Genomic DNA, 13,769 nt, shown 5'->3' with positions numbered 1-13,769 from the left:
ACAATTGGGCAGTATTTATTTGTCACATTCCCCCTTAAAAAACAGTGTGCTTTGGCAAAGTGCATGACTCACAAGTCGGGCTGCATGCCGGGTTGCACTTTGTGCTTGGGGACCGGAAAGAAGGCCTCGTACACACGGGCCTCCCCTGATCCGTGAATGGCGTAAGCATTAAATTTGCACACCCCGGGCGGCAGATATCTCCAAGGCACGAGGGCATGGCCCTGCCATCTTCGGACACCGTTGCACTCATCTTCGAGAGGCATCACTTCAAAATCCAGCAGAAGGTCGTCCTGAAAATAACAAGAGGTGTGAAAAATGTACTTTGGAGGAGTGACGTTTGTGAATTCAACAGTGGCTGTCTTATGGAGACTATCCCTCATCAGAGGAATGCAGAAATTCCAGCACTGGTACAGGGCTGTAAACAAGAGATGCTCAATGCTCATTTGAGAAGGACATTACTCACTTGTTTGTTAATAATACCCAAGACAATGAACCATAGTTCTGAGTTTAATATTCACCTTCCATATTTTCCGTCGTCCGTCCAGAAGAAGCACCAGGTGTTGCCCATGCCTGAAACACAGCAGAGTCGTATTTGCCAAATTGCTGTGAAGAAAACTGATGTATGCAGCAGCATGAGCTGAGAAATGTGCCAAGAGCAACATTAAGAGGAAAAAAGAGCATTACATTTCACGAAAATATGGCTGGTTGTTTTATTATTTGATTTTACTAGAGAGCAAAATTGAATGCGCAAGGCAGAAATATTAGCGGTTCATTCAGGCACGGTGTAATGTAAGACTTTCTGGATGAAAGCAGCTGCTTGGGTAGGTAATCGGTATTGTGTCTAGGGATGCAACTGCACACCCACACAGCCCTGGAATCATACCCATGAGTGAGCAAAGGCAACAAGTGAAACTCACGGGCAAAGTTCAACCTCCAGGTACTTCTCCATTTGGTCGTTTAAAAAAAACATTTCCACGACTGCAAAGAAAATATAATAAATATTTGATACCTTCAGAACTTGTACTTTTCAGATATTTAACTTTTCTCCTTTCATCGAATACAAATTCCCTTCCACTAAATTTCCCAGGTAAAATAAACCACCCATGTGCTTATCCTTGTTGCAATTGAATTATTACGTGCAAAGATAAGAAAGGCATATTGTTGCTCTGTCTGATTTTCGTATATGGGTTAGATAATTATCAATAACATTTGGGTTCATTTACCACGTATGAAAATCAAATATATCAAGAAATATCAAGCCATATATAAGCAGGTTTATATGAACGGGATTTTCTGGCTTGGAAAAGGATAGCAATATCACAATATTAGGTACAGTGAGGTTGGAGGACTGCTGCACAGATGTAAGGTCACCTTCATAATCCCACAGTTGATGACATGGCTGGCCTGGGTCGCTGTGTGGTGCAGGAGGGTCATTGAAGAAAGGTGCTGTCACCCCCAATTGCAACCCAAGACCCTCAGGGTGAGGTCGCAAGCTCATCACCATGGGATCGTGGTTTACTGGCTCACCGTCCCACGTGTTGACAATCTGGATCTCCATTTTTCTGTTCACACCAACATGTAGTTTTTTTATTAATCACTCGCTGTATACACAGAACATAGAGTCATAGCAAAGCACACATAATTTAGTGTATTCATTTGGGTACTTCAAGCAAATGCAATATACTGTATCTGAAGATGGTTTGCATAAATGTATATCTATATTCGGGAGGTGAAAATGAGAGAAATGGAACCGAGATATTGCTTAGTAGCAGTAGAGAGAATAATCCTTTTGTTTTCCTTGTTGTAGTAAAAAATGTGCAAAAATCCCTTCAATTGGGCTTTTTTAGATTCTGAATTTAAATTCATTATAAAGTCTGTTATTGTTGGAATGTGTGACATGCGGCCCATTGTTGGTATTTTTCCAAATGTCCTTGGAAGGGTAGCGAATTACACCTTCCAATTCTATAGAAAAAAAAACATGTGGCACAGGGATTGTTTTTAGAGGTCTCTTCCAATCTGCTACTTTCCACGTGCCAAGCTCCCACTCCCTCCACAAGTCAATCATTTTGGATTTGAAAATGTTTTATTTCAATGCACCAGCATTTAAGCATCTGCTATACAGGAAGCAGTGCAGAATCATGTTATGACCACCTCTGTAAACCCACATAATTCTGACCTAATTACCCAAATTCGAGTGATATCAACCATTCAGATTTACCACCATCTTCCATTATCTTTGTCTTACACTTTAGATTGTAAATAGAAAATGAGTGTTGTTCCTATTTTTCAAGACTACATTAGTGTTACACACTCTTGCCAATCCAACGCCGGATGCAGTTCTTCAGCCATCAGGATTGGTCACCCTGGGTCGTTTGACCGTAACTCCGGTTCAGATATCACTCGCCACTAATTGTTGTCATGGATGGCAATTAAACTCCTGGGTTCATGCCGTCATGCACTTTCCACTGCTTCGCCCACACGCGTATTATTATTGCTGCATATTGTTTAAAAGTGCAGCAAATATTTTCAGGGCCAACACCCAGTCTGTGAAAATGTTTAAGTACCATACAATCAAATATTAGAGATGCCAATCAAGTCCCAAGGTAAATATTCAAACTTGCAACCGTGCTTCACACCAACATGTAATTAGTTTTTCATTAATCACTCGCTGTATACACAGAACATAGTCATAGGAAAGCACACGTAATTTAGTGTATTCGATTGGGTACTTCAAGCAAATGCAATATACTGTATCTCAAGATGGTTTGCATAACAATGTTCTTGCCGTTGGTTTTCACACCTGATGATGACTGCTTGTGTTGCAGTCGAAACGTCGTGAGAATTTTTTTTATTTTATATATATTTGATTGTTTCCCTTCAACGTGACTTTACCGAAAGAACCAAGAATATGAATCACTGCAGTCACGAAAGCTTTAAATCGAAATGTATATCTATATTCGGGAGGTGAAAATGAGAGAAATGGAGCCGAGATATTGCTTAGTACCAGTAGAGAGAATAATCCTTTTGTTGTCCTTGTTGAAGTAAAAAATGTGCAGAAATCCCTTCAATTGGGCTTTTTTATATCCTGAATTTAAATTCAATATAAAATCTGTTATTGTGGGAATGTGCGACATGCGGCCCATTGTTGGTATTTTTCCAAATGTCCTTGGAAGGGTAGCGAATTACACCTTCCAATTCTATAGAAAGATAACATGTGGCACAGGGATTGTTTTTTGAGGTCTCTTCCATTCTGCTACTTTCACGTGCCAAGCTCCCACTCCCTCCACAAGCCAATCATTTTGGAATTTTCATTTTTTCATTTCAATGCACCAGCATTTGAGCAATTGCTATCCAGGAAGCAGTGCAGAATCATATTATGACCACCTCCGGAAATCCACATAATTTTGACCTGATTAATTACCCACATTCGAGTGATGTCAACCATTCAGATTCACCATCCTCAGTTGTCTTTGTCTTACACTTTAGAGTGTATATATATAAAATGAGCGTTGTTACTATTATTTAATACTACAGGAGTGTTACACACTCTTTCTTGTCAAATCCAATGCCGGATGCAGTTCTTCAGCCATCAGGATTGGTCACCCTGGGTCGTTTGACCGTAAATCCGGTTCAGATATCACTCGCCACTGATTTGTTTTCATGGATGGCAATTAAACTCCTGGGTTCATGTCGTCATGCACTTTCCACTGCTTCTCCCACACGCGTATTATTGCTGCATATTGTTTAAAAGTACAGCTATTATTTTCAGGGCCAACATGCAGTACGTGGAAATGATTAAGTAGCCATACAATCAAATATTAGACGTGCCAATCACGTCCCAAGGTAAATACTCAAACTCGCCACCGTGCTTTGTTGCATTGCATCGCACGCCAACGCAAGCCGTCGCCTGCAGAGGGCAGCACTGCCACAAACACGCGACAATAATTATTGCGCCCAAGCCTCACGGCGATTGCTTACACAGCGGTGACATTTTCACAAACGCCTTTGTGAACCCGCAATAACTTATGACAGGCCGACGCTATATACGTTGTCCGAAAGCGTTTGGTGAAAAAAAAGCCGGTCCCCGGCGCAAACAACAACTTTCCTTTCGAGCGACCATAAAATGTTAACAAATAGCATCAAAAATATTATGTCAGAAGTGGGATTTGAACCCACGCCTCCAATCGGAGACCAGATATCCCGCGTTGAGCACGGAAGGCTTCAAATTCGCCTTGAGTCTGGCGCCTTAGACCGCTCGGCCATCCTGACATCCCGCTCACAACATCGCACACCACCCCTCTTAAAGCCGGCGGCATTCAGCCGTCACCGTGACCGCAACGTTATCGTGACTCGAGTCATTATCGATCCGTATCATCATCACAACGATGATCATCATCATCTGCTGCACTACTTCCTGTATAGCAGATGCTCAAATGCTGGTGCATTGAAATAAAAGAGGCGCTCCCAAACAGTCGCCATCTCTCACGATCGTCGTAATCATCATCAGCATCATCGCAATTGCGATTTCCATTAAGAAAAAATCATCGTCAGCAGCCAGGGTCAATCAACTGCTGGATGAGCATCTTCCTTGAACCGCTCGTCCGCCGCTTTTTTTACCCCCCCCCCCCCGATCCTACGATGTGAATGAATAAAACCATCTAGCAGCGACAATACCAGCTGCAGATTTAATCATTCCATCCCCCCTCTCGGGAAGGTTACGTCCGTGACCATCGCGGTCACATTTGCACGTGGGCGAGTTTTTTATGTTGCAATTATCACCACCACCATCATCATCACCACCATCATCACCACCATCATCATCATCCCGCATCTGTATTGAGAATATACCGGTCAACCACGAATTGCCAGCGTGTGCGATTTGACTGCAGAAGTTTAAGTTACGTAGCTTCGTGCGTTGCCTTACGTGACACACACACACACACAAGTTGTAGTGCCGAGACGTATTATAGTGTAACACGGGTGACGCGTGGCATTTCTGTTTAAATAAATCAGGTAAGTAAGTCGAAACAAACCGCGACACGTCGACTGAGTTGTCGCTTCCGCGGCAGCAGCGGCGGCAGCACGAGGCACGTGACCGCAGCGTGACTCAGTGCGGAGAGCGGGGCGGGGCTAACGTGGTGGTGGGGGTGGTGATGGTGTATAGGTGATGGTGGTGATGGTGAATAGGTGATGGTGGGTGAATAGGTGATGGTGGTGATGGTGAATAGGTGATGGTGGGTGAATAGGTGATGGTGGTGATGGTGAATAGGTGATGGTGGGTGAATAGGTGATGGTGAATAGGTGCTGGTGGGTGAATAGGTGATGGTGGTGATGGTGGGTGAATAGGTGATGGTGGTGATGGTGAATAGGTGATGGTGGGTGAATAGGTGATGGTGGTGATGGTGAATAGGTGATGGTGGGTGAATAGGTGATGGTGGGTGAATAGGTGATGGTGGTGATGGTGGGTGAATAGGTGATGGTGGGTGAATAGGTGATGGTGGTTATGTGTGAATAGGTGATGGTGATGTGTGAATAGGTGATGGTGGTGCTGGTGATGGGTGAATAGGTGATGGTGTTGATGGTGATGGGTGAATAGGTGATGGTGGTGATGGTGGGGTGTAAGGTGGTGATAGGTGAATAGGTGATGGTGGTGATGGTGGGGTGTAAGGTGGTGATGGGTGAATAGGTGATGGTGGGTGAATAGGTGATGGTGGTGATGTGTGAATAGGTGATGGTGCTGATGGTGGTGAATAGGTGATGGTGGTGATGATGGGGTGTAAGGTGGTGATGGGTGAATAGGTGATGGTGGTGATGGTGGGTGAATAGGTGATGGTGGTGATGGTGGGGTGTAAGGTGGTGATGGGTGAATAGGTGATGGTGGTGATGGTAGGGTGTAAGGTGGTGATGGGTGAATAGGTGATGGTGGTGATGGTGGGTGAATAGGTGATGGTGGTGATGTGTGAATAGGTGATAGTGCTGATGGTGGTGAATAGGTGATGGTGGTGATGATGGGGTGTAAGGTGGTGATGGGTGAATAGGTGATGGTGGTGATGGTGGGTGAATAGGTGATGGTGGTGATGTTTAAATAGGTGATGGTGCTGATGGTGGGTGAATAGGTTATGGTGGTGGTGATGGGGTGTAAGGTGGTGATGGGTGAATAGGTGATGGTGGTGATGGTGCGGTGTAAGGTGGTGATGGGTGAATAGTTGATGGTGGTGATGATGGGGTGCAAGGTGGTGATGGGTGAATAGGTGATGGTGGGTGAATAGGTGATGGTGGGGTGTAAGGTGGTGATGGGTGAATAGGTGATGGTGGTGATGGGTGAATAGATGGTGGTGATGTGTGAATAGGTGATTATGGTGATGGTGGGGTGTAAGGTGTGATGAGTAAATAGGTGATGGTGGTGATGGTGGGGTGTAAGGTTGTGATGGGTGAATAGGTGGTGGTGATGGGGTGTAAGGTGGTGATGTGTGTATAGGTGATGGTGGTGGTGATGTGTGAATAGGTGATGATGGTGGGGTGTAAGGTGGTGATGGGTGAATAGGTGATGTGTGTATAGTTGATGATGGGTGTAAGGTGGTGATGGGTGAATAGGTGATGGTGGTGATGGTCGGTGAATAGGTGATGGTGGTGATGGTGGGGTGTAAGGTGGTGATGGGTGAATAGGTGATGGTGGTGATGGGTGAATAGGTGATGGTGGTGATGTGTGAATACGTGGTGGTGGTGATGTGTGAATAGGTGATTATGGTGATGATGGGGTGTAAGGTGGTGATGGGTGAATAGGTGATGGTGGTGATGGTGGGTGAATAGTTGATGGTGGTGTTGGTGGGGTGTAAGGTGGTAATGGGTGAATAGGTGATGGTGGGGTGTAAGGTGGTGATGGGTGAATAGTTGATGGTGGGTGATAAGTGATGGTGGTGATGATGGGGTGTAAGGTGGTAATGGGTGAATAGCTGATGGTGGTGATGGTGGGTGAATAGGTGATGGTGGTGATGTGTGAATAGGTGATGGTGGTGATTGTGGGTGTATAGGTAATGGTGGTGATGGTGGGTGTATAGGTGATGGTGGTGATGGTGGGGTGTAAGGTGTGATGAGTGAATAGGTGATGGTGGTGATGGTGGGGTGTAAGGTGGTGATGGGTGAATAGGTGATGGTGGTGGTGATGGGGTGTAAGGTGGTGATGTGTGTATAGGTGATGGTGGTGGTGATGGGATGTAAGGTGGTGATGTGTGTATAGTTGATGATGGGGGTGGTGCTGGTGATGGGTGTATAGGTGATGGTGGGTGAATAGGTGATGGTGGTGATATGGGGTGTAAGGTGGTGATGGGTGAATAGGTGATGGTGGTGATGGTGGGGTGTAAGATGTTGATGGGTGTAAGGTGGTGATGGGTGTATAGGTGATGGTGCTGACGGTGGGTGAATAGGTTATGGTGGTGGTGATGGGGTGTAAGGTGGTGATGGGTGAATAGGTGATGGTGGTGATGGTGGGGTGTAAGGTGGTGATGGGTGAATAGTTGATGGTGGTGATGATGGGGTGTAAGGTGGTGATGGGTGAATAGGTGATGGTGGTGATGGTGGGTGAATAGGTAATGATGGTGGGGTGTAAGGTGGTGATGGGTGAATAGGTGATGTGTGTATAGTTGATAATGGGTGTAAGGTGGTGATGGGTGCATAGGTGATGGTGGGTGAATAGGTGATGGTGGGGTGTAAGGTGGTGATGGGTGAATAGGTAATGGTGGTGATGGGTGAATAGGTGATGGTGGTGATGTGTGAATACGTGATGGTGGTGATGTGTGAATAGGTGATTATGGTGATGATGGGGTGTAAGGTGGTGATGGGTGATGGTGGTGATGGTGGGTGAATAGTTGATGGTGGTGATGGTGGGGTGTAAGGTGGTGATGGGTGAATAGGTGATGGTGGGTGAATAGGTGATGGTGGGGTGTAAGGTGGTGATGGGTGAATAGTTGATGGTGGGTGATAGGTGATGGTGGTGATGATGGGTTGTAAGGTGGTGATGGGTGAATAGGTGATGGTGGTGATGGTGGGTGAATAGGTGATAGTGGTGATGTGTGAATAGGTGATGGTGGTGATGGTGGGTGTATAGGTAATGGTGGTGATGGTGGGTGTATAGGTGATGGTGGTGATGGTGGGGTGTAAGGTGTGATGAGTGAATAGGTGATGGTGGTGGTGATGGGGTGTAAGGTGGTGATGTGTGTATAGGTGATGGTGGTGGTGATGGGATGTAAGGTGGTGATGTGTGTATAGTTGATGATGGGGGTGGTGCTGGTGATGGGTGAATAGGTGATGGTGGTGATGGTGGGTGAATAGGTGATGGTGGTGATATGGGGTCTAAGGTGGTGATGGGTGAATAGGTGATGGTGGTGATGGTGGGGTGTAAGATGTTGATGGGTGTAAGGTGGTGATGGGTGTATAGGTGATGGTGATGACGGTGGGTGAATAGGTGATGGTGGTAATGATGGGGTGTAAAGTGGTGATGGGTGAATAGGTGATGATGGTGATGATGGGGTGTACGGTGGTGATGGGTGTATAGGTGATAGTGGTTATGATTGGGGTGTAGCTGGTGATGGGTGAATAGGTAATGGTGGTGATGGTGGGTGAATAGGTGATGGTGGTGATGGTGGGTGAATAGGTGATGGTGGTGATATGTGAATAGGTGATGGTGGTGATGGTGGGTGTATAGGTGATGATGGTGATGGTGGGGTGTAAGGTGGTGATGGGTGAATAGGTGATGTGTTTATAGTTGATGATGGGTGTAAGGTAGTGGTGGGTGAATCGGTGATGGTGGTGATCGTGGGGGAATAGGTGATGGTGGTGATGATGGGGTGTAAGGTGTTGATGGGTGTATCGGTGATAGTGGTGATGGTGGGGTGACAAGTGGTGATGGGTGAATCGGTGATGATGGTGATGATGGGGTGTAAGGTGTTGATGGGTGTATCGGTGATGGTGGTGATGGGTATAAAGGTGAATATGGGTGTAAGGTGATTATGGTAAATGTAGAGGTGATCATTCATCTCATTCACTCATGAATGCCTCATTTACTCTTTCATTTACGCATTATTTCCTCATTCTCACTCATGCCTCATTCATTGTGATTCCTCCCTAGTTCAGTTCGTAATTTATCTCATTTCACTTAACCCTGACAGTCTCATCCTTTCCTCACTTAATTCCTCTCACTTTCTCATTTGCACACACCGCTGTCTGGCGGACAGTAGCAAAACATTTGATTTTGCATTACAGAGTTTTGAACTTCACAATACAGTACGTATAGGCAGAATTGTCAAATGTGTTTAAAAAAAGTTTTTTGAGATCACATTTCTCTCCTTCATTCAATCACTCATTCTCACCTCATTCAATCACCTGGCACCCTGATGCTCACCTATGACATTCCTGCAGGGCCAAATATTGCTCGTAGCACCGTTTGCTTGGTTCACGGTTGATTCTCGTGGCTATCAGGGAAACATTTGATGTTCTAATGCACGCAAGCACGATTGAATGTAGAGGTGTGTAACGTTCTAGTCCACATTCACACGTGTGTGTATGTGCGCGTGTTTTGCGCCTATAACTCGGAAAAGGTAAGAGTTTTGAACGATACTAAACAGGTGGATTTGTGTGAGATTTGTTCAAAGTGTCACATAGACAAAGACAATGCAAGATTTGTATACGTGTAGCGTAGGATCGCGTACGCACGTACCGCCGGTATCCACTTACCTGCAGTTGCAGCCAGAGGTCTGTAGGGTGTGCCAGCGAGTACAAAGGGGACAGGGAGGGAGCCGGACCCAAGAGAGGCGGGGTTCCCCACCCCTGCCCCAGGTGGGTGGGGGCTGGGAGGGCGCCTTCCAGGATCTTCTGGAAGGTTCCAGAAAGGGGGCGTTAGCAGGGGCGGAGGGTCCCCTGGAGGTGTATAAAAGTGGCACCCCGAGCATAGCTCCAAGCACTGCTACGAAGACTGAAGAGCAGCGAGACTAGGACCCTGGGACCTCGAGCCCGCTGCCCTTGTAAGCGCCGGGTTCGAGCTGGGACCAGTGGTCGAGATCCGTAATCTTGGCTGGGTCGGGTCAGATAGCCTCCCCGAGGGCACTGCTAGCCGGAGGGCTAAGAGTTAAGTGGGCAGAGTATAAGTCCCTGATAACCCGGAGGCCGTACCTGCCTAGAGAGGGATTGTTAAAGGGAGTGTATCTGTTAGTTACAAATAAACCGTGGTTCCTCTACGACAACGTTTCCGTCTCCACAAGAACTCGCGACATATGTACAGGCAGGCCTCGTCGAACGCAGGGCTTACGAAAATGCCGTGTCGGGCAAAATCGCGTTCGACAAATAACTCATTCGACATTATTTCCGCCCTTGTCATTGTTCGAAAGGATGCCGAGTTCGCTCATCCATTTGTCGCGCGCGTGCGTGCGTGCGCGTGTGTGTGTCCGCTCTTTATTTTTCAATTTCACGTATCCTCCGTCTCCATCACTCCCACCGCTTGCCCCTTGTGACACCGTCACCTTGCACGGTAATGATTCAGCACCGAGGCGTCCGTCAGACTGACCTCCTCGCACGCGTGGACGACGAGATGGATGCACGCGGCGACACTCGGTTGTGAACATCACCGGTGTGCCGTTGTGCATGTTGAGTGCGTTACATTATCACGCGAAAACATTTTATATACTCACAAAAAAAGCGTACGTCGGGGTGTGCCTTAGGGGCCGTCCATAAATGACGTCACGCGATTTTGGACGATTTTTAACCCCCCCTCGTTAGACGGCGTCACAAAAAGTCAGACCCCTCCCTCAAATATGACGTCATAAAGCTCCGCCCCCCCCCCCCAAAAAAAACACATTTTCATTTTGAAAATCAAACATGCTTCAAATCGCTTTAAACTATTGTCATTGTAGTGCGTATTTAATGTGCCGCTGCACTCTGATGTTATGGGAGAAAACATTAAAAAGTCTATTTAATGAAGTAGAACGTGTTGTCTGTATTTATGTAAAGTTGCGCATTTTGATGTGACGTCACATTTCACAAACTCCCCCCCCCCCCATCGTCACACATCGTCACAAATGTCTGACCCCCACCCACCCCCTAGGTGCGTGACGTCATTTATGGACGGGCCCCTTAGTGCGACGAATCTTAGGAATGGATGCGCTTGTTGTCACACGCGAACGTACAAACAACACATTGGCAATATGCACGTTTTGCTCTGTTTTCTCAGTCGAAATGCAAAGGTGCAAACCTGCGAATGCTGGCGTCCTCACGCTACTGCTGATAGAAGAGCCTCTACTGGAGGGAGCTCGGTGGGGAGGGGGGTGTATTTGGCCTACTTTTCCATGCTGACTTCGACGTCCTGCAAGAGGTCGGCGAACCACACATTACCCCCAACCGCACGTGAGCTTCTGATTAACTAACACGTTCAGGCACAGTACTCAGTGGGCAGAGGTGGGTGTGGGGGATTTAATAAACGTGATCGTAATCATCATCAGGGGCCGTCCGTAAATGACGTCACGCACCTAGGGAGTGGGTGGGGGTCAGACATTTGTGACGATGTGTGACGAGGGGGGGGGAGGGGGGGTTGAGAAATGTGACTTCACATCAAAATGCGCAACTTTAAATAAATATTAATGAAATAGAATTGTTATAACAACACTCATTTTGATTAATTTTCATTATGAACAATTTGATTATTTAAATTTACTAGGGTCACCTTTTATTTATTCCATGATGGAGCATTTTGCTTCTCCATGGGAGAATGGAGAAGCATACATTTTGTAAACGTTTTGAATGATTGTTATTAAACATTTTGACTCTAATGATTCTACCAGGGATTTTCATTCTGTGAAATGAATGTGATTATTATAATTGTAGTCTCCATCTTGCTTCGTTCTACTACAAAGTTTCAGGTATTTTTTTAATAGTTCTAAATATAATTAAGTTATAATTACTTTAAATATTTTATAATTTTAAGAAAATGTAAATATAATATTCTGAACATCTGCAGTTTTAGATAGACGTTGAATATTTTCAAGTTAATTTTATGCTAAATTTCAGCTTTCCAACGCCTCCTTTTTAATAAATGTTTTTCCTATAACATCAGAGTGCAGCGCCACATGACTTACGCAGTACAAGCTGTTTCTCCCTCCATACAGAAACAACCACTTGATACTCTGGTCAAAACCATCACACTACCATATATAGCAGGCGTTACTAAAAAGATTTCCAAAATTCTAAACAAACACAAGATCCAGGTCCGGTTCAATACAGTACATAAAATTCGTGATCTGATCCCATCCGTGAAGGATGTCATTCCTGACTTACAGTACCCCGGGGTTTACAAATTGAGTTGTACCTGCGGTGATTGCTATATCGGGGAGACAAAGCGACATGTCTACTGACCGAATTCGCGAGCACAAATCAGATTTGAAACACGGCAGAACGAATTCTTCTGCCGTGGCTGATCACTGTTACAACGCTGTGGGTGATCACGATATAATTTTCTCCGATACCAAGGTTCTTTGCAAACCCACAGGTTTTCATCAGAGATTTGTTCACGAGGCAATTCAGATCTACAAACACAGACACAATTTCAACCGAGAAGATGGTTTCAAATTAAGCAACCATTGAAAAGATGTTCTAAATCGAACCAAACATTAAACTAATTTTCATTGGTACAGTATATTTTTTCAAGTAGTGGTACCCCAAACTTTCACAGCACAGGCGGGTGCACTGCCGTGGCCGATCACTGTGCTACACCTTTCATCATGCTAAGTCTGCCAATCAAATGCTAAATTTTTATGCTAATTCCTTTGTCAAGGCACCTTAATCCCTCTCACACAGCTTAAAGGTCGGGGTCTGAGCTTGGCTCTGTTTCACTCCAGCGCAGTCTTCGAGACAGTCTGGTCCCTTCACCTGATGAAGGCCGCTTGTGTTGTGGCCGAAACGTCGTGATTTTTGTTGTTTTATTTTTTACCTACGTGACTTTACCGAATAGAACCAAAGAGTATAATGACAATAGTTAAAAGTGATTTGAAGCATGTTATATTTTCAAAATGGAAATATGGTTTGAGGGGGGGGGCAGAGCTTTGTGACGTCATATTTGAGGGGGGTCTGACTTTTTGTGACGCCGTGTGACGAGCGGGGGGGAGGGGTCAAAAATCGGCCAAAATCGCGTGACGTCATGTATGGCGACAGTATGATTTATTATTTATCAGCTGGAGTAGCAAACCCCAGCAATAGCATGTACACGATTTTTGTTCCTAGGTACTAAGTGTTGTTTTCTATTTGCTTATGCCTCAAAAATGTAGAAAATGGCTATTTTTATTCCCCACAAACTTTGCTTTTGTGACCAGGACTTTACGTGAATGAATGACACAAATGCACACCACGTTTGCTCATTGAAATTATGCACATTTCAAAATATCACTGTCCTGGTCACAAAAGCAAAGTTTGTGGGGAGTAATAATAGCCATTTTCTGTACTTTTGAGGCATAAGCAATTAGGAAATAACACTTACTACTCAGGAACAAATAATATCTATATATATTTTTGTCGCACAGTGTGATCATCAACAAGACCGTAAATATTAAAACGGATCCGATGTTTTTAAAGTTGTTTAGTGCCACATGGAACCCGAAATTGTCCCAGTTCATATGACTGCGTGACTTCTGGGTGACCCTTCCCACGGATTGTCAAAGGTGCAGATAAGTGGATAACATTGGTGCAGATAAAATGAGATTCATGGTATTGATGTGCTGTATACTTTTGAAGAC

General features: G+C 45.3%; 1 protein-coding gene and 1 non-coding gene across 4 annotated transcripts in view; both read right to left on the bottom strand.

The window, feature by feature from the left end:
* Positions 1 to 5,141, bottom strand: part of C16H4orf33 (chromosome 16 C4orf33 homolog) — a 41,887-nt gene extending 36,746 nt beyond the window's left edge. For all 3 annotated transcript variants that reach the window (XM_032955031.2, XM_032955035.2, XM_032955034.2), the window contains exons 1-5: positions 5,034 to 5,141; positions 1,372 to 1,562; positions 918 to 978; positions 519 to 570; positions 73 to 290 (exon numbers count right to left, since the gene is read on the bottom strand). In XM_032955031.2, the coding sequence (XP_032810922.2) occupies positions 73 to 290; positions 519 to 570; positions 918 to 978; positions 1,372 to 1,558 (518 nt within the window). In that variant the 5' untranslated portion in view covers positions 1,559 to 1,562; positions 5,034 to 5,141. The remainder of the gene's footprint in view (positions 1 to 72; positions 291 to 518; positions 571 to 917; positions 979 to 1,371; positions 1,563 to 5,033) is intronic.
* TRNAL-CAA (transfer RNA leucine (anticodon CAA)) lies at positions 4,152 to 4,269 on the bottom strand. The gene is made up of 2 exons: positions 4,232 to 4,269; positions 4,152 to 4,197 (listed from the first exon to the last, which is right to left on the bottom strand). It is a non-coding gene; the product is annotated as a tRNA-Leu (tRNA).
* Positions 5,142 to 13,769: the final 8,628 nt, after the last annotated feature.

Source organism: Petromyzon marinus, chromosome 16 (assembly GCF_048934315.1).
Source record: "Petromyzon marinus isolate PM22_M1 ecotype Great Lakes invasive population chromosome 16, UKy_Petmar_22M1.pri1.0, whole genome shotgun sequence".
Classification (NCBI taxonomy): Eukaryota; Metazoa; Chordata; class Hyperoartia; order Petromyzontiformes; family Petromyzontidae; genus Petromyzon; species Petromyzon marinus.
Note: the sequence above shows the minus strand (reverse complement) of the source record. Positions and strands in the feature narration are given on the sequence as shown.